The sequence below is a fragment of the Carassius auratus genome, unplaced genomic scaffold (genome assembly GCF_003368295.1).
Source record: "Carassius auratus strain Wakin unplaced genomic scaffold, ASM336829v1 scaf_tig00025698, whole genome shotgun sequence".
Lineage (NCBI taxonomy): Eukaryota > Metazoa > Chordata > Actinopteri > Cypriniformes > Cyprinidae > Carassius > Carassius auratus.
In genome coordinates this window covers 302,535-320,095 of record NW_020525450.1, presented here as the reverse complement: position 1 = coordinate 320,095, position 17,561 = coordinate 302,535, and the positions used below count along the sequence as shown (strand labels likewise).

Below are 17,561 nucleotides of genomic sequence, written 5' to 3'. Positions count from 1 at the left end.
GATGAAGGAACTGCTGATCATAGCTGTATATGGATTGCCATTTTGAAATAAATTTAGTACCAGAGCTACTGAAAGTGATTTTTTTGTGCTGCAAATCCATTTTTCCTCTGCTGAAATTTCCGCTACTTCATGGAGAGAGCACGTCATTGTTACTTAGCAACGGCAGATGCCTCAGAAGCGCTTCTGCCTGAGTGCTTTGGAAAGGAGAAAGCGGCACGCCAAGTGTTTTCCACGCGTTTTTAGGCGCGATATGTGAACGGCCGCTTATTCATTCATTATTTTTTGCTTGCATACATCTTCAAATATGCCGTGGAGAATCACAGAAAGTGACCAAATTAGGTTTTATTGTGAACTTTTTTTTTTCGAAATTCGAATATAATTTTTATTTATCGAATAATTAGAGCAGAACTGTGACGAGTGGGGCGGGGCCGAGAGACGTGGGAACGAGGAGTGAGGCCAGGTGTAGTGATTGGAGATGAGCTGCACCTGCGCCCCACCACCTGTCTCGAGTCCCACGTAGGAGATGGAAGGATATAAAACTGGAGCGACGACCGTGAAGGACGAGAGAGGACCAGGCCTGGGACATTATTTTATGTTTTGGTTTTTATTTGCGCGCACCAGTCATCCGCGAGGGGCTGGTGCGCTGTTTTGTATTTATTTTGAATATTAAAATGTTTTGATTGTGCGCCGGTTCCCGCCTCCTCCTTCCCGATGAGTATGGAGTTTTAATATCGTTACAAGAACGAATATTCGAATGTTTGACTATCCGTGCACACCCCTAATATCTTTATTCTCAGCCTATTCCCACCTAAATTTCATTACTGCCAAACTTTTAGTAATTTAATGTTTTACTGTTTTTCCTAAAATACCCCTTTTTATATAATGATTACTTCTTGTATGACTATTTTCAACTCTTCTTAGTCTGTAGCTATCTGAACTGACCTGTGACCCTTTTTTTATTTATTTATTATTTTTTTGTTATTATTATTAAAAGTTCATTATTTTCCATAATGTAAAGATACAAATTAAACTTTCATATATTTTAGATTCATTGCACACCAACTGAAATATTTCAGGTCTTTTATTGTTTTAATACTGATGATTTTGGCATACAGCTCATGAAAACCCCAAATTCCTATCTAAAAAAATTAGCATATTTCATCCGACCAATAAAAGAAAAGTGTTTTTAATACAAAAAAAGTCAAACCTCAAATAATTATGTTCAGTTATGCACTCAGTACTTGGTCGGGAATCCTTTTGCAGAAATGACTGCTTCAATGCGGCGTGGCATGGAGGCAATCAGCCCGTGGCACTGCTGAGGTGTTATGGAGGCCCAGGATGCTTCGATTGTGGCCTTAAGCTCATCAAGAGTGTTGGTTCTTGTGTCTCTCAACTTTCTCTTCACAATATCCCACAGATTCTCTATGGGGTTCAGGTCAGGAGAGTTGGCAGGCCAATTGAGCACAGTAATACCATGGTCAGTAAACCATTTATCAGTGGTTTTGGCACTGTGAGCAGGTGCCAGGTCGTGCTGAAAAACGAAATCTTCATCTCCATAAAGCTTTTCAGCAGATGGAAGCATGAAGTGCTCCAAAATCTCCTGATAACCAGCTGCATTGACCCTGCCCTTGATAAAACACAGTGGACAAACACCAGCAGCTGACATGGCACCCCAGACCATCACTGACTGTGGGTACTTGATACTGGACTTCAGGCATTTTGGCATTTCCTTCTCCCCAGTCTTCCTCCAGACTCTGGCACCTTGATTTCCAAATGACATGCAAAATTTGCTTTCATCCGAAAAAAGTACTTTGGACCACTGAGCAACAGTTCTCTGTAGCTCATTTCCTGCACACGCCTGTGCACGGTGGCTCTGGATGTTTCTACTCCAGACTCAGTCCACTGCTTCCGCAGGTCCCCCAAGGTCTGGAATCGGTCCTTCTCCACAATCTTCCTCAGGGTCCGGTCACCTCTTCTTGTTGTGCAGCGTTTTTTGCCACACTTTTTCCTTCCCACAGACTTCCCACTGAGGTGCCTTGATACAGCACTCTGGGAACAGCCTATTCGTTCAGAAATTTCTTTCTGTGTCTTACCCTCTCGCTTGAGGGTGTCAATGATGGCCTTCTGTACAGCAGTCAGGTCGGCAGTCTTACCCATGATTGTGGTTTTGAGTAATGAACCAGGCTGGGAGTTTTTAAAAGCCTCAGGAATCTTTTGCAGGTGTTTAGAGTTAATTAGTTGATTCAGATGATTAGGTTAATAGCTAGTTTAGAGAATCTTTTCATTATATGCTAATTTTTTGAGATAGGAATTTTGGGTTTTCATGAGCTGTATGCCAAAATCATCACTATTAAAACAATAAAAGACCTGAACTATTTCACTTGGTGTGCAATGAATCTAAAATATATGAAAGTTTAATTTTTATCATTACATTATGGAAAATAATGAACTTTTATCACAATATGCTAATTTTTTTAGAAGGACCTGTATGTATGTATGTGTGTATATATATATATGTGTGTGTGTGTGTATGTATGTATGTATATATATATATATATATATATATATATATATATATATATATATATATATATATATATATATATATATATATATTTATGTATGTTTTTTTTTTCCTTTGTCGTTTATTTTATTGTTATTACTGTGTGGGAAGATTTGTGTAACGCCACCCAAACGTTCACGCAAAGAAAGAAGGCATACTTTTCATACTTGTTGTAGTATTGTTGCTGCTGTCGTCGCCACCATGTCGTATAGACACTGTTTCACTGTGAGAGCGAAACTTCCTAAAGAGGACATGACTAGAAATCATGTTTATATCATGTTATAATGGGTTTAATGTTTATGTCTCTTCACTCTGGCTGGACAGGTCATCACAATATGTTAAAGGACATAACATTTCCGTCACATGCTTGAGGCATTCGGCCAATCACAACACACTGGATAGCTGGCCAATCACAGCACACCTCACTTTTCAGAGCGATGAGTCTTATGAAAATCAGACATAGAGGAGAAACAATAATAAACAGTAAGATTCATCTGCTGACAAACACAATTGTGTGTACATTTTTGTCTTGCAGCACTTTTTTATGCCACCTATCAATGATGGCAGAAAAGATCAGAGGTTTGAATGTGGTGTTACTGGGAAGATCAGGGATTGGGAAAAGTGCTTCAGGAAACACAATCCTGGGAAAAGAAGCTTTCAAATCAAAGAAAAGCTCTTCTTCAGTCACACGAGACGTAGCTGTGGAATCTGGGAGGGTCTGTGAACGATGGGTCACCGTCTATGACACACCAGGAATGTTTAACACAGAACTGAGTGATCATGAGATTCAGAAGAAATATGAAGAGGTTTTCCTGAGATGTGAATCAGATCCCTGTGTGTTTCTGCTGGTCATCAAAGCTGACAGATTCACTGAAAAAGAGAGAGAAACTGTGAAGAAGATTGAGAAGCTGCTGGGAGACGAGCGCCTGAAGTATACCTGGATCCTCTTCACCAGAGGAGATGAACTGGAGGAGGACAACATGACAGTAGAAGAATTTATCAATCAGTCTGAGCCACTGAAGAACCTCGTTCAGAAATATGATCAGAGATACCACGTGTTCAACAACAAGACGAGAGGACATACAGAACAAGTTCAGATGCTGATTGTGAAAGTACTACACTCATTCTCTGTCTTCGGTGAGTCTTTTATAATATTATATATATATTAAATTATTACACTGGGCATTTTAATATCAGTTCTTTGCAGTGCATTAAAAATTATGTTCATTATTTGTTGTTTCTTTGTTATGAAGGAGAAGTCCTAGAGAAATTGAAGCCGAATCCGCTAATGAGGAAAACACCTCAAGACATTGAACCAGATGCTCCTGCTGACCGTCTCTCATCCCGACGGATTGTTCTTCTGGGTAAAACTGGAGTTGGGAAGAGTGCAGCTGGAAACACAATCCTGGGACAGAGAGAGTTCATATCTGTGATGAGCATGAGTTCAGTAACCCGTGAATGTTCAGAGGAACACGCGACTGTTTCAGGCAGATCTGTGTCTGTTGTTGATACTCCTGGATTCTTTGACACACAGATGAGACCTGAAGAGTTAGCTGAGGAGATAGCCAGAAGTGTGTATTTATCCAGTCCTGGACCTCACGCTTTTCTCATTGTGTTTCCTGTGAACGTGAGATTCACTGAACAGGAGCGGCAGATTCCTCAGATGATTGAGATGATGTTTGGTCAGGGAGTGTTAAAGTACTCCTTCATTATCTTCACTCATGGAGATCTGCTGGAAGGATGGTCAGTAGAGAAACTCATTGAGGAGAACTGTAGATTTAGAGATCTAGTTCAGCAGTGTGGAGGCAGATATCACGTCTTCAACAATAAAGATCAGAATAACAGAGAGCAGGTGAATGATCTCCTGCAGAAGATTGACTCAATGATAGAGCAGAATGGAGGAGGACACTACAGTAACCAGATGTTTGAAGATGCTCAGAGATTCAGACGAGAGGAAGAAGAGCAGAGACTGAGAGAGGAAGAGCAGAGAAAACAACAAGAGGAGAGACAAATAGAAGAGGAGATTGAGAGTGTGATGAAAGAGACAGAGGAGAGAGTCCGAGCAGAGATGAAAGCTAAAGCAGAGAGAATGAGTGAGGAACAAATACAAGAGGAGATTAAGAGGGTGGAAAAGGAAACCAAGGAGAGAATCAGAGCAGAGATCGAAGCTGAATCAGAGAGACAGAGAGATGAAGAGAAGAGAAGAGAAAGAACAATAAGTGGATTTAATCAATTTTTCAGCAAGTATAAGCAGCGTTTCTTTCTTGTTGCATCTACTGTTGCTGTTGGAAGTTTTGTTGCTCTTGGAGGTGCTGTTGCTCTTGGAGGTGCTGTTGCTGTTGGAGGTGCTGTTGCTCTTGGAGGTGCTGTTGCTGTTGGAGGTGCTGTTGGAGGTGCTGTTGCTGCAGGTGCTGTTGCTGCAGGTGCTTTTAGAACTGCTATTGTAGCTTATGGCAATCAGAGGAGACTTCGAGAGGAAGAGCAGAGAAAACAACAAGAGGAGAAACAAAGACAAGAGGAGAAAGAGAGAGTGAGAAAAGAGACAGAGGAGAGAATCAGAACAGAGATGGAAGCTGAATCAGAGAGAATGAGGGAGAAACAAATAAAAGAGGAGATTGAGAGGGTGAGCAAAGAGACAGAGGAATGTGTCAGAGCAGAGGTGGAAGCTGATAGATCTGAAAGAGAAAGACTTGGAGCTGACCGCCTCTCATCTAGACGGCTTGTTCTTCTGGGTAAAACTGGAGTTGGGAAGAGTGCAGCTGGAAACACAATCCTGGGACAGAGAGAGTTCATATCTGTGATGAGCATGAGTTCAGTAACCCGTGAATGTTCAGAGGAACACGCGACTGTTTCAGGCAGATCTGTGTCTGTTGTTGATACTCCTGGATTCTTTGACACACAGATGAGACCTGAAGAGTTAGCTGAGGAGATAGCCAGAAGTGTGTATTTATCCAGTCCTGGACCTCACGCTTTTCTCATTGTGTTTCCTGTGAACGTGAGATTCACTGAACAGGAGCGGCAGATTCCTCAGATGATTGAGATGATGTTTGGTCAGGGAGTGTTAAAGTACTCCTTCATTATCTTCACTCATGGAGATCTGCTGGAAGGATGGTCAGTAGAGAAACTCATTGAGGAGAACTGTAGATTTAGAGATCTAGTTCAGCAGTGTGGAGGCAGATATCACGTCTTCAACAATAAAGATCAGAATAACAGAGAGCAGGTGAATGATCTCCTGCAGAAGATTGACTCAATGATAGAGCAGAATGGAGGAGGATACTACAGTAATCAGATGTACGAAGATGCTCAGAGATTCAGACGAGAGGAAGAAGAGCAGAGACTGAGAGAGGAAGAGCAGAGAAAACAAGAAGAGCAGAGACAAATAGAAGAGGAGATTGAGAGAGTGATGAAAGAAACCGAGGAGAGAGTCCGAGCAGAGATGAAGAGAGAAGAAGAGAGAAGAGGAAGAAAAGACAAACAAATTCAAGAGGAGATTGAGAGAGTGATGAAAGAGACAGAAGAGAGAGTCAGAGCAGAGATGGAAGCTAAGAGACAGAGAGATGAAGAGAAGAAAAGAAGAGAAGAGAAACAAAAAGATTCCTGTGTCTGTAGTTGATACTCCTGCCTCCTTCAGCACTTCCATTAAAAGCTGATGGATGAATGACTGAAAGAAGAGACCAAAGAGGAAGCCATAGCAGAGAGCGACAGGAGCAGAGCTTTATCTTTCACACTGGAGACAGAGAGATGAAGAATGAAGACCAGGAGAGAGAGAGAGAGAGATGAATGGAGGAGCAGTAAGAGAGCTGCTGAAGAACTGCAGAGCAATGCAGAATAAAAGTGTTTCATGCAGCAAAACAGCTGGAAATGAACAGCTTCATCCAGCGGATGTGACACACACGAGATCAGAGGCAGTCCGGTAAGAACATGCAGACTCAATGTATTATATAACATGTGTTCCTTCACTGTAATCTGTGTCCACACAGGTCTGAACCCGTCACTATCAGAGCTATTCAACACATTTAAACACTAGTCTCAGTGTTTCTGGATGCATTCTTACTGCTTCTCATTGATTTTCTGCTGTTGTTAAAGCAGTAATAATGTTCTCCAGCAATCTTTTATCAGCTTCCATGCTTTCAGACGTCTGTTTGACCTTCATCTCTCCTACTCATGTTAATTAACTTTTCTTACTGTTCATTATGATCATGGTCATCATTCTCATTTAGAATAAAACATCTCATGCAATTCCTGCGTTAAACCACACAAAAACATTTGCTTTAGTGAATGCTACTTGTTTATTTCTACAATCAGTGTAATTTATTTTCAGGTAGAACTCAAGTGTGCAGAAGGTGAGAGGAGACAGATCTCAAGAGAAATAAAATGCAGGTTTGTACTATATCTTTATGATCTACTTAGAGAGTTCGACCAACTAACAATTTCTGACCCCCATCAAGTCCCGTAGTATTTTTATAATTAATTAATATTTCCTACTATGGAAGTCCATGGGGCTTAGCAACTATTTAACTAGAAAAAAAAGTTTGTTGAGACAAACTTTAAGTTGGCTCGAGAAAGCCTGACCAGAAAGTTTGAAGAAGTTTAAAGAAGTTAGAAGTTTATAGTTTAAAGTTAGATTGATAGATTAGTTGATAAAAAGAAAGATATATTAGTTAGAAAGAATGACAGATAGATTAGTTAGAATGATATAGCTTAGTTCAAAAGAAAAAATGATAGATTAGTTTGACAGAAAAAATGCATGCATTAACAAGTTACTAGCATTTTGTTAGCATGACTAGCATGTTGCTACCATGTTTCTAGCATGATTAGCATGCGAATAGCATGTTGATAGCATGTTTCTAGCATGATTAGCAAGTTACTACCATTTTGTTAGAATGACTAGCATGTTTGCTAGCATGTTTCTAGCATTACTAGCATGTTTCTAGCATGATTAGCATTTTAATAGCATGTTGCTAGCATATTGTTATCATGACTAACATGTTGCTAGTATATTTCTTGCATGATTAGCATTTGACTAGCACGTTGCTAACATGTTTCTAGCATGATTAGCATGTTGTAAGCATGTTTCTAGCATGATTTTAGCATGATTAGCATGTCACTAGCATGTCTCTAGCATGATTAGCATGTTGTTAGCATGTTTCTAGCATGATTAGCATTTTGCTAACATTTTGCTAGCATGTTTCTAGCATGATTAGCATGTTGCTAACATGTTTGCATTTTTCTAACATGACTAGCATTTTGCTAGCATTTTTCTAACATGATTATCATGCGACTTGCATGTAGCTAGCATGTTTCTAGCATGATTAGCATGTTGCTAGCATGTTTCTAGCATGATTAGCATGTTAGCAATATCGTTAGCATGTTTCTAGCATTATTAGCATGTTGCTAGCATGTCGCTATCATGTTTCTAGCATGATTAGCATGTTTGCTAGCATGTTTCTAGCATGATTAGCATTCGACTAGCATGTTGGTAACATGATTAGCATGATTTTAGCATGTTGTTAGCATTGTTTCTAGCATGATTATCATGCGACTATCATGTTTCTAGCATTATTAGTATTTTGCTAGCATGTTTCCAGCATGACTAGCATGCGACTAGCATGTTGCCAGCATGATTTTGCCATGATTAGCATGTTGCTAGCATGTTTCTAGCATGATTAGAATCAATCAATCAATCACCTTTATTTATATAGTGCTTTAAACAAAATACATTGCGTCAAAGCACTGAACAACATTCATTTGGAAAACAGTGTCTCAATAATGCAAAATGATAGTTAAGGCAGTTCATCATTGAATTCAGTGATGTCATATCTTTTCAGTTAAATAGTGTCTGTGCATTTATTTGCAATCAAGTCAATGATATCGCTGTAGATGAAGTGACCCCAACTAAGCAAGCCAGAGGTGCAAGGAACCAAAACTCCATCGGTGACAAAATGGAGAAAAAAAAAAGAAGAAAAAAATCCTTGGGAATGTTTGCTAGCATGTCGCTAGCATGTTTCTAGCATGATTAGCATGTTGCTTGCATGTTTCTAGCATTCGACTAGCATGTTGCTAGCATGATTTTAGCATGATTAACATGATGCTAGCATGTTTCTAGCATTATTAGCATGCGACTAGCATGTTTCTACCATGATAAGCATGTTGCTAGCATGATTATGTTGTTAACATGTTGCTAGCATTTTTCTAGCATGACTAGCATGTTCCTAGCATGACTAGCATGTTGTTAACATTTTTCTAGCATGACTAACATGCGAATAGCATGTTGCTAGCATGATATTAACATGATTAACATGCGACTAGCATGTTGCTAGCATGATTAGCATGTTGTTAACATGTTTCTAGCATGACTAGTATGCGACTAGCATGTTGCTAGCATGTTTATAGCATGCAACATGCTAGTCGCATGCTATAAACTAGCATGATTTTAGCATGATTAACATGATGCTAGCATGCTAGCATGTTTCTACCATGATTAGCATGCGACTAGCATGTTTCTAGCATTATTAGCATGTTGCTAGCATGTTTCTAGCATGATTAGCATGCGACTAGCATGTTGCTAGCATTTGGCTAGCATGATTACCATGTTGCTAGCATGTCGCTAGCATGTTTCAAGCATGATTAACATGCAACTAGCATGTTGCTAGCATGATTTTACCATGATTAGCATTTTGCTAGCATGTTTCTAACATGATTAGCATATTACTAGCATGTCGCTAGCATTTTTCTAGCATGACTAGCATGCGACTAGCATTTTGCTAGCATGATTTTAGCATTATTAGCATGTTGCTAGCATGTTTCTAGAATGACTAGCATGCGACTAGCATGTTTCTAGCATGATTTACCATAGTTTACCACGATTTACCATAGTTTACCATGATTTACCATAGTTTACCATTATTTACCAGGATTTACCATAGTTTACCATGATTTTAGCATGATTAGCATGTTGCTAGCATGTTTCTAGAATGACTAGCATGCGACTAGCATGTTTCTAGCATGATTTACCATAGTTTACCACGATTTACCATAGTTTACCATGATTTACCACGATTTACCATAGTTTACCATGATTTACTGTAGTATACCATGATTTACCATGTTCAAGTATGATTTACTGATTCTAGCATGATTTAACATAGTTTACCATGATTTACCATAGTTTACCATGATTTACTATAGTATACCATGATTTACCATGTTCAAGTATGATTTACTGATTCTAGCATGATTTATCATAGTTTACCATGATTTACCATAGTTTACCACGATTTACCATAGTTTACCATGATTTACCATAGTTTACCATTATTTACCAGGATTTACCATAGTTTACCATGATTTTAGCATGATTAGCATGTTGCTAGCATGTTTCTAGAATGACTAGCATGCGACTAGCATGTTTCTAGCATGATTTACCATAGTTTACCACGATTTACCATAGTTTACCATGATTTACCACGATTTACCATAGTTTACCATGATTTACTGTAGTATACCATGATTTACCATGTTCAAGTATGATTTACTGATTCTAGCATGATTTATCATAGTTTACCATGATTTACCACGATTTACCGTAGTTTACCATGATTTACTATAGTATACCACGATTTACCATGTTCAAGTATGATTTACTGATTCTAGTATGATTTACCATAGTTTACCATGATTTGCCATAGTTTACCATGATTTACTATAGTATACCATGATTTACCATTTTCAAGTACGATTTACTGATTCTAGCATGATTTAGCATAGTTTACCATGATTTACCACGATTTACCATAGTTTACCATGATTTACTATAGTATACCACGATTTACCATGTTCAAGTATGATTTACTGATTCTAGCATGATTTATCATAGTTAACCATGATTTACCATAGTTTACCACGATTTACCATAGTTTACCATGATTTACTATAGTATACCACAATTTACCATGTTCAAGTATGATTTACTGATTCTAGCATGATTTACCATAGTTTAGCATGATTTACCATAGTTTACCATGATTTACCATAGTTTACCATTATTTACCACGATTTACCGTAGTTTACCATGATTTACTATAGTATACCACGATTTACCATGTTCAAGTATGATTTACTGATTCTAGCATGATTTATCATAGTTTACCATGATTTATGATCTATGATAGATAGATAGATAGATAGATAGATAGATAGATAGATAGATAGATAGATAGATAGATAGATAGATAGATAAGATGAGTTTGAATGAGTTTAAATTGATTAGCATCAAAGCTTGATTGAGTCTAATGGGATTTGGAGCTTGGGTCATCTGAACATCCTGTCAATGAAAGTCTATGGGATTTTTATGAGTTTTTAATATAAACTTTTAAGAAAACTGTAATTCAAACCAGTCTGAAAAGATATAGCACACCAAGTCAGAACAGTATGAAGGTCTGACCCGAGTTTGGAGTATGTAGCTTGAACGGTTCTAGGAGGAGTTAGTGTCCAAAAATGTTCTGGCCAGAAAAAGGAAGAAGAAGAAGAATAACTAGAATTAAAATTTAGTGGACTAACTTTGATGTTGGCTTGGCCATCTTAGCCATGGGGCAAAAGAGCCACAGTACTTGTGTGCCCAACATTCTTGAGTTGCCCCGCTGCAAAAAAAAATAATAATAATACCATAAAAAAATACACCTGCAACAGTCTTTTTCCATGGTCCCTTGCTGTTTTCTTTTTTTAATAAAAAGCCTAGGCTATGATAACAGCTACGACAGGGTTGTCTAGCTGAATGTGAAATAAGTCATGCAAAAACCATAATCTCCTAAATACCATTCAATTTGATCTTATTTTAATAGTACTGACAACATATTTTAAGTTATCACACATTACTGAAAAATTAAAGAAGGGAAACTATATATAGTATACTTCGGCGAGTCAAGAGCTAAACAAAGATTCCTGTTTCATTACAAAATACTGTAACTTTTATAAACTTTGTACTATCACCACAAAGTTTTAATTAATATTTATTAAAAAATAAATATTTCATAAAACCGAAACTTAAATATATTATTTTTATAGGCTATACTAAACAGAAAAGAAAAAAGACTAAATAATAAGGCTGAATAAGCTGATCTATGGCATGTTAAATGGTGGTTGCCTGTCTATGAATGGTACACCCCTCTAAGCTCACAGAAGTGGTTTGACCCAAGTCCTCAGCAGCCAATGTCATTGACCTGTTCAAACTGATTTTTAACGCGTACTTCACGTGTATTTCACGTGTATTTAATGTGTATTTAACATGTGAAATACACGATAAATACGCGCTGATTTTTCACGTGTAAACAACACGTATTTAATGCATTAAATACGTGTTGTCTACGCGTGAAATACACGTGTATTTGACCCTCTTGGCCTTCCATACACATTAGATATAATGAAAGGAGACGTGAAAAAAGGACATCGCTTTGTTTTGATATGGATTACTTTATCACAGAATATTTGTTCGGCAGCACTTGTTTAGTTTAAAAGTAGACATGTCAAGCTTTCTATAGATATATCTCTCATGTCTCTTCGTTGAGTATTCATGGAGTTACAGTTCATATGCTATGATTTAATATGACCATTTATTAAAACAGAAATGTGTATTTTAAGAATACGTTTTATAACGTGCTCCGAGCATTCAACACATCAAGTTGGCTTCAGCCCCGCGCTGCGGGAAACTGAACTGAGCAGCTGATGGCGCGTGTGCACGAGAGAGAGCCGTGCGTATCGCGGACAGGGACAGCAACACTGAACAGAGCTGTCGTTCAGGACGTTCACTTCCTCCTGGACCTGAACGAACAAATTCAAATCGCAGTTTAAATAAACAGAAAAAAGAGCGAAAAGCAAAAGAGCTCAATTCAGCAGCGCGGTGTTCTGGTGTTCAGGGAGCAAGCAGAGACGCGTCTCAAAGTCTTCTTGCTTTTGTACCGACAACAAATACATACAAAATATGTCGAAATACCCGTGTTGGAAAGTGTGTTCGAATAAGTATGTGGTTATGTCTTAAGTGAAAGTAAAGAGTTGCAAAAAAAAAATCGGATGTGTATCATCATAATGGATGCGTTTGTCTCTTAAAGGGACCGCGCCTAATTTACTAGCTCTGCTGTCAGAGTCTTTAATGTATGAAAATGAAAGTAAATCACTCACTGCTCTTGACTGAATTACCGTGTAGTACAAGAATTTATCCAAAGTCAATCCAAAAATCAGATAGAATTGTTTTACTAGTGGGTGCAGGCCACAAGTGAGTATGGCAAAATAGTGATCTGTGAAATATTATACCCACTAATTCTTCATACTGTAGGCTACTAGTGAAATTGATTTAAAAAAATAATAATTAAGGACCTGCCCATGTTTTGCTTAAGTGTTTCTTTCTTTAATTGTTAATGCAACCTTTTCACACCACAGACTGAACCAAATTAAGCATTTCTTGCTTGGTAACTGTTCAACAAAGTATTGATAGTTGTGTAAATATTGTCATACTGACAGCTGTCTGAAGTTTTGGTTGATTCCATTACATATCTTTTTATCAAAGTTATCCGAAATTATCAAGATGAATTTGTTCTGAGTTATTGTCATATATTATTACCAGTTTCTAAACTACAGCAAATAAACTGTGATTATGTGAGAAATGTTGAAGGTGTCTGAATACATTTTGGTTTGATTGTGTATTTTATCTTACAGTGAAGACTATGCAGTGCTATTTTAAATTAACAAAAACAAACTTAAAAAAATGTAAACATTATGTAAATAGCACAAATAAATAAATATAATGAACATACAGTACAAATTAAACAATTTTAAACAGTGTGTAACTGCATCATCTATACAAACCATTGTGCTTGGACCCCTTATGATCTCCTTGATTTAAAATGCATTGTTTCAGTTATCTTGTGTGTCGTTGCCCACAACGCGACGGTGGCAGGACTGTGAAATACATACACGAGAAAAATAGGCATGACTTATTTCACATCCAGCTAGACAACCCTGTCATAGCTGTTATCATAGCCCAGGCTTTTTATTAAAAAAAGAAAACAGCAAGGGAGCATGGAAAAAGACTGTTGCAGGTGTATTTTTTTATGGCATTATTATTTGTATTTATTTTGCTGCGGGGCAACTCAATGTTGGGCACACAAGTACTGTGGCTCTTTTGCTCCATGGCCAAGATGGCCAAGCCAACATCAAAGTTAGTTCACTAACTTTTAATTCTAGTTTATTAATGAGATATCTGACCCGGTAATAATAACATATGTTGGTTTAGCTTGTCAGTGTGAATGAAATGTGTAGCCTATTTATTTGTCCGATCTCGCCTCGAAACGCGCTGTCATTTGATTTTTTTTCCTTCGCGATGTCAAATATTGCATTTTGCACACATACACGGCTCAGAAACCCCTGGATTTTGCTCTTGTTGTGTTCTAATGGGTGGATTGTGGGACTTCAAGTGTTCAGAGAAATACATCGCGAGCTTGCGGACAGTTGCCTGCCACGAATATATCATGTTATTACTTTAAACAGTTCAGAAACATCTGAATTTAGCTCTTGGTGTGTTCTAAAGGGTAGATTGTGTGCAATCGCCGATATAATTTAATTTTAAAAGGTCTTAAATAAGAATAAATTCGCTCGTTGTGAGCTCAGTGTAGACAATGCCTGAGCTGATCAGCCGTGATTCTTCTCTCGTCTATCTGACTGATCTCTGCCCAGAAATAAATTATTAATGAGCCCTAACCCCTGTACTAATCAGATATGTTGGTTTAGCTTGTCAGTTTGAAGGAAATTGTATTATTTACTTGTATTTTTAACCGAAACGAAACGAAACCTGACTCCTCCCTTAAATCTCTCTCGGCTATTGCAACTGTAGGGGCGCAATTTTTCTCAGACAATGTAAGTCTATGGGTAATGTATTTTTACATTTAAAAATTAATAAAAAAAAAACTTTAAGTCTGATCACTCTGAAAAGATATAGCACACACCACCACTCTATCCCGCAGGTGTCTGTCGAGTTTGGGGCTTGTGGCTTTAAAGACCTAGGAGGAGTAGCGTTTGGAATTTTTCTCAGAAAAATAATAATAAGAAAAAGAAGAAGTTTAAATAGCTTGTTGCCAAGCCAACATAATAAGTTTAAATAGAATTTCAGTAAGTTGGCTTTCTCAGGCCAACTTAATTACCAACATTCTTCTGTATAAGAATGTAATGTCAATACAAGACAAATGTCAAGAGTGTGTTGTAATGTGTTAGTGGAAGGAGAGTGAACAGAGTAAAGAGTTAATGTGCTCTAAACCAGGGATTCCCAAAGTGTGGTGCGCACACCCCAGGGGTACGCGAGCTGCCACCAGGGGGTGCGCGAGAGGAAAAATGTAATGGCGGTCTGTTTTTTTAAGTGGGATATTTCCAAACAATAAAAAACATGAACGGTAAACATTTCCTTTGTAATCGCTTTTATTTTAAATACTATAATTTATTTATAAAATAAAATTTATTATAAAAACTACAATTTATTAGTTTTCTATGGAAATGTAGAAGACAGATGTGATGCACTGTTCTTCTTTTATGTACTGCAGACATCTTATGATAAAGTTGTTAGTCAGGAGGAGAGGGGCCAAGAGAGAGTGAGGATTTGGAGGCAACAGAGACGAAGAGAATAGAGAAAGAAAATGAGCGAAGAAAAAATCTTGAGGAAATCTCTCTCTCGCTGCAGGCTGAGTGACTTTTGCACTACACTTGAAAAGTTCCAGATGCATCCTCTTTCATTTTATTTTATATTTGAGCCTATGCTCATTGCAACTTAATTATGTTGTGGATCGTATGTAGGCTAATTTTATTGTTGCACGTTCGTCCTCTCAGAGCCTCTTTACACATTCTCCCATGATGAGGTTTACATCACACCTACCTACCGTCTGTAAGACGCGCACGGGAGCATGACTTGACGCGCGACATTGCAGAAAATGTGCATTCACAAATGTAGCCTATGTTGATCCAAATATGTAAAGCACTTTCGAATTGAATAATATGAGGTTCTCTCCAGAGATGTTTTGCCACATTTCTTCAATTAAGGATTGCTACGTAGTGTATGGTGTTTCTATTTGCCTGAACTACTTCAAGTAAAATGCGGGGCAAATCGAAAATCCAGCACTCTCCTTCACTACTGATACTGCGACTATTCTTGTTTGTATGTGTTCATTCACTGGCATTTTACACATTTCGTTTTTTTCTCCCTTAAAAACTAATTTGTCCATTCTGATGCTCAATTTTACCTTAACTAATGGCTGATGATGGCTATTTGAATTGAATTCTGCCAAAGTGCGCGCTTGTACGTGTTTGTTAAACGCGTAATGTTATACGAGTAGGTCTGCTCATGTCTGAAAATAATATATATGAAAAACAAAATGATTTCACACAAAAAACATTAGTCTATAGCTTATATTTCTTAAGTACATTTTTAAATTAATTAAAAAAAAAATTAATTGTAAAACTGAAAAATAATAAAAATAATAATTGTGTTCAGCATGGTGGGCCGCATTTGAATTTGTGAGGGGCCGCGGGTTGAGATGATGCTGCTGCTAGCTCCATGGTCATTCAATACGCCTAGCCTATTGCTGCAATGTTCCTTTTAGGCGGCTGAAAATAGCCGTGCTTTCGGTTACTGAGCCTGTGTCTGTCACTCGTCCTCTTAAAAGTGGAAGCTTATGTGTAGCTTTGTTGCATTATATTTAGGGCTCAAGCCCAAAGGGCGAGAGGCCTATTGTTTTCCTTAGGATTATTTATTATTATTATTATTATTATTTTTATTTTTTTTTTTTTCAACGTCTCGGGGGCTTTTGGGGCCCTTAACATGCTTAAAAAGTCTTGAAAATTGGCACACAGATTGGAACCTGCGGCCATTAGGGCCGGGCAGAGACTGATACACGGGCGTGGCACAGGGGCTCTACAGCGCCCCCTGGAATATGGAGGGCCATATATCATACATTCTTGCTCGTAGACGTATGAAACTCGGTACACATATAAATCTCATCAATCCAAACAACTTTTGTATTGCATATCATAGGCTCCGCCCAACAGGAAGTTGGCTATTTAGGGTTTAGTATTCAAATTTTTCGTCAAAGTTGTGGGGGCTTTTGGGGTCCTTAACACACTCAAAAACTCTTGAAAATTTGCGCACACTTTGGAATCTGTGGCCTTTAGGAGCCTGCAGAAGCTGGGACCCGGGCGTGGCACAGGGGCTCTACGGCGCCCCCTGGAACACAGTCAGAAATGTTGATGTATAGCTCACACATACTTGCACATATTCATATGAAACTCAGTACACATATAGATCTCATCGTGCCGAACAACTTTCGTATTGCATGTCATAGGCTCCACCCAACAGGAAGTCAGCTATTCAGAGTTATGTAAAAAGCGCATGCTCTGGAATTTGAAATACTTGTCATAGGATTTTTACTCGATTGCCGCCAAACTCGGTCAACATGATCTCAAGACACTGGGGATGAAAAATTGCCAGGGGATTTTTGATATCTCAAATGGTTTGCTCGTGGCGAGGCGTTGAAATTATGGCGAGAAAAGAGAAACAGGAAGTGTCTAATTCCATCCACATACATTTCCTGATTTTAATCAAACTTCATCAGATTATTCGTTGTATGATGTCGATCGCATATATGTGACTATTAGGAGTCAAAGTTATAGCGCCACCAACTGGCAGAAGGAAGTGTCATTTTCAAAATGATTTGAATTCAGCATCTTATTATTACTCGTTTTGCTTCAAACTTCATCAGAATAATGTTAAAACACAGCCGATATAAATCTGCAAGGGGGATATTGATATCTAAAAAATTGTTGGCGTGGCAACATGTCAAACTGGAATACTTCTCAGGTGATTTTGAGGCAAATAACATACTTAGAATTTCACAAAACTCTGAACACACATCAGTATTTCTGATAGGAACTTAAATCGTGAATGGATTTTGGATAGCTTGAATGGTTT

At 38.1% G+C, this 17,561-nt stretch overlaps 1 protein-coding gene across 2 annotated transcripts in view; it reads left to right on the top strand.

Moving 5' to 3' along the window:
- The window catches only part of LOC113078419 (uncharacterized), an 88,066-nt gene that overhangs the window by 54,209 nt on the left and 16,296 nt on the right, over nucleotides 1–17,561 (top strand). The window contains exons 4-6 of one of the 2 annotated variants that reach the window (XM_026250749.1): nucleotides 3,099–3,700; nucleotides 3,817–6,476; nucleotides 6,889–6,943. In XM_026250749.1, coding sequence (XP_026106534.1) covers nucleotides 3,121–3,700; nucleotides 3,817–6,176 — 2,940 coding nt within the window. In that variant the 5' untranslated portion in view covers nucleotides 3,099–3,120 and the 3' untranslated portion in view covers nucleotides 6,177–6,476; nucleotides 6,889–6,943. Of the gene's footprint in view, nucleotides 1–3,098; nucleotides 3,701–3,816; nucleotides 6,477–6,884; nucleotides 6,944–17,561 lie in introns of both variants that reach the window. The other variant, XM_026250748.1, reaches the window with a different exon arrangement.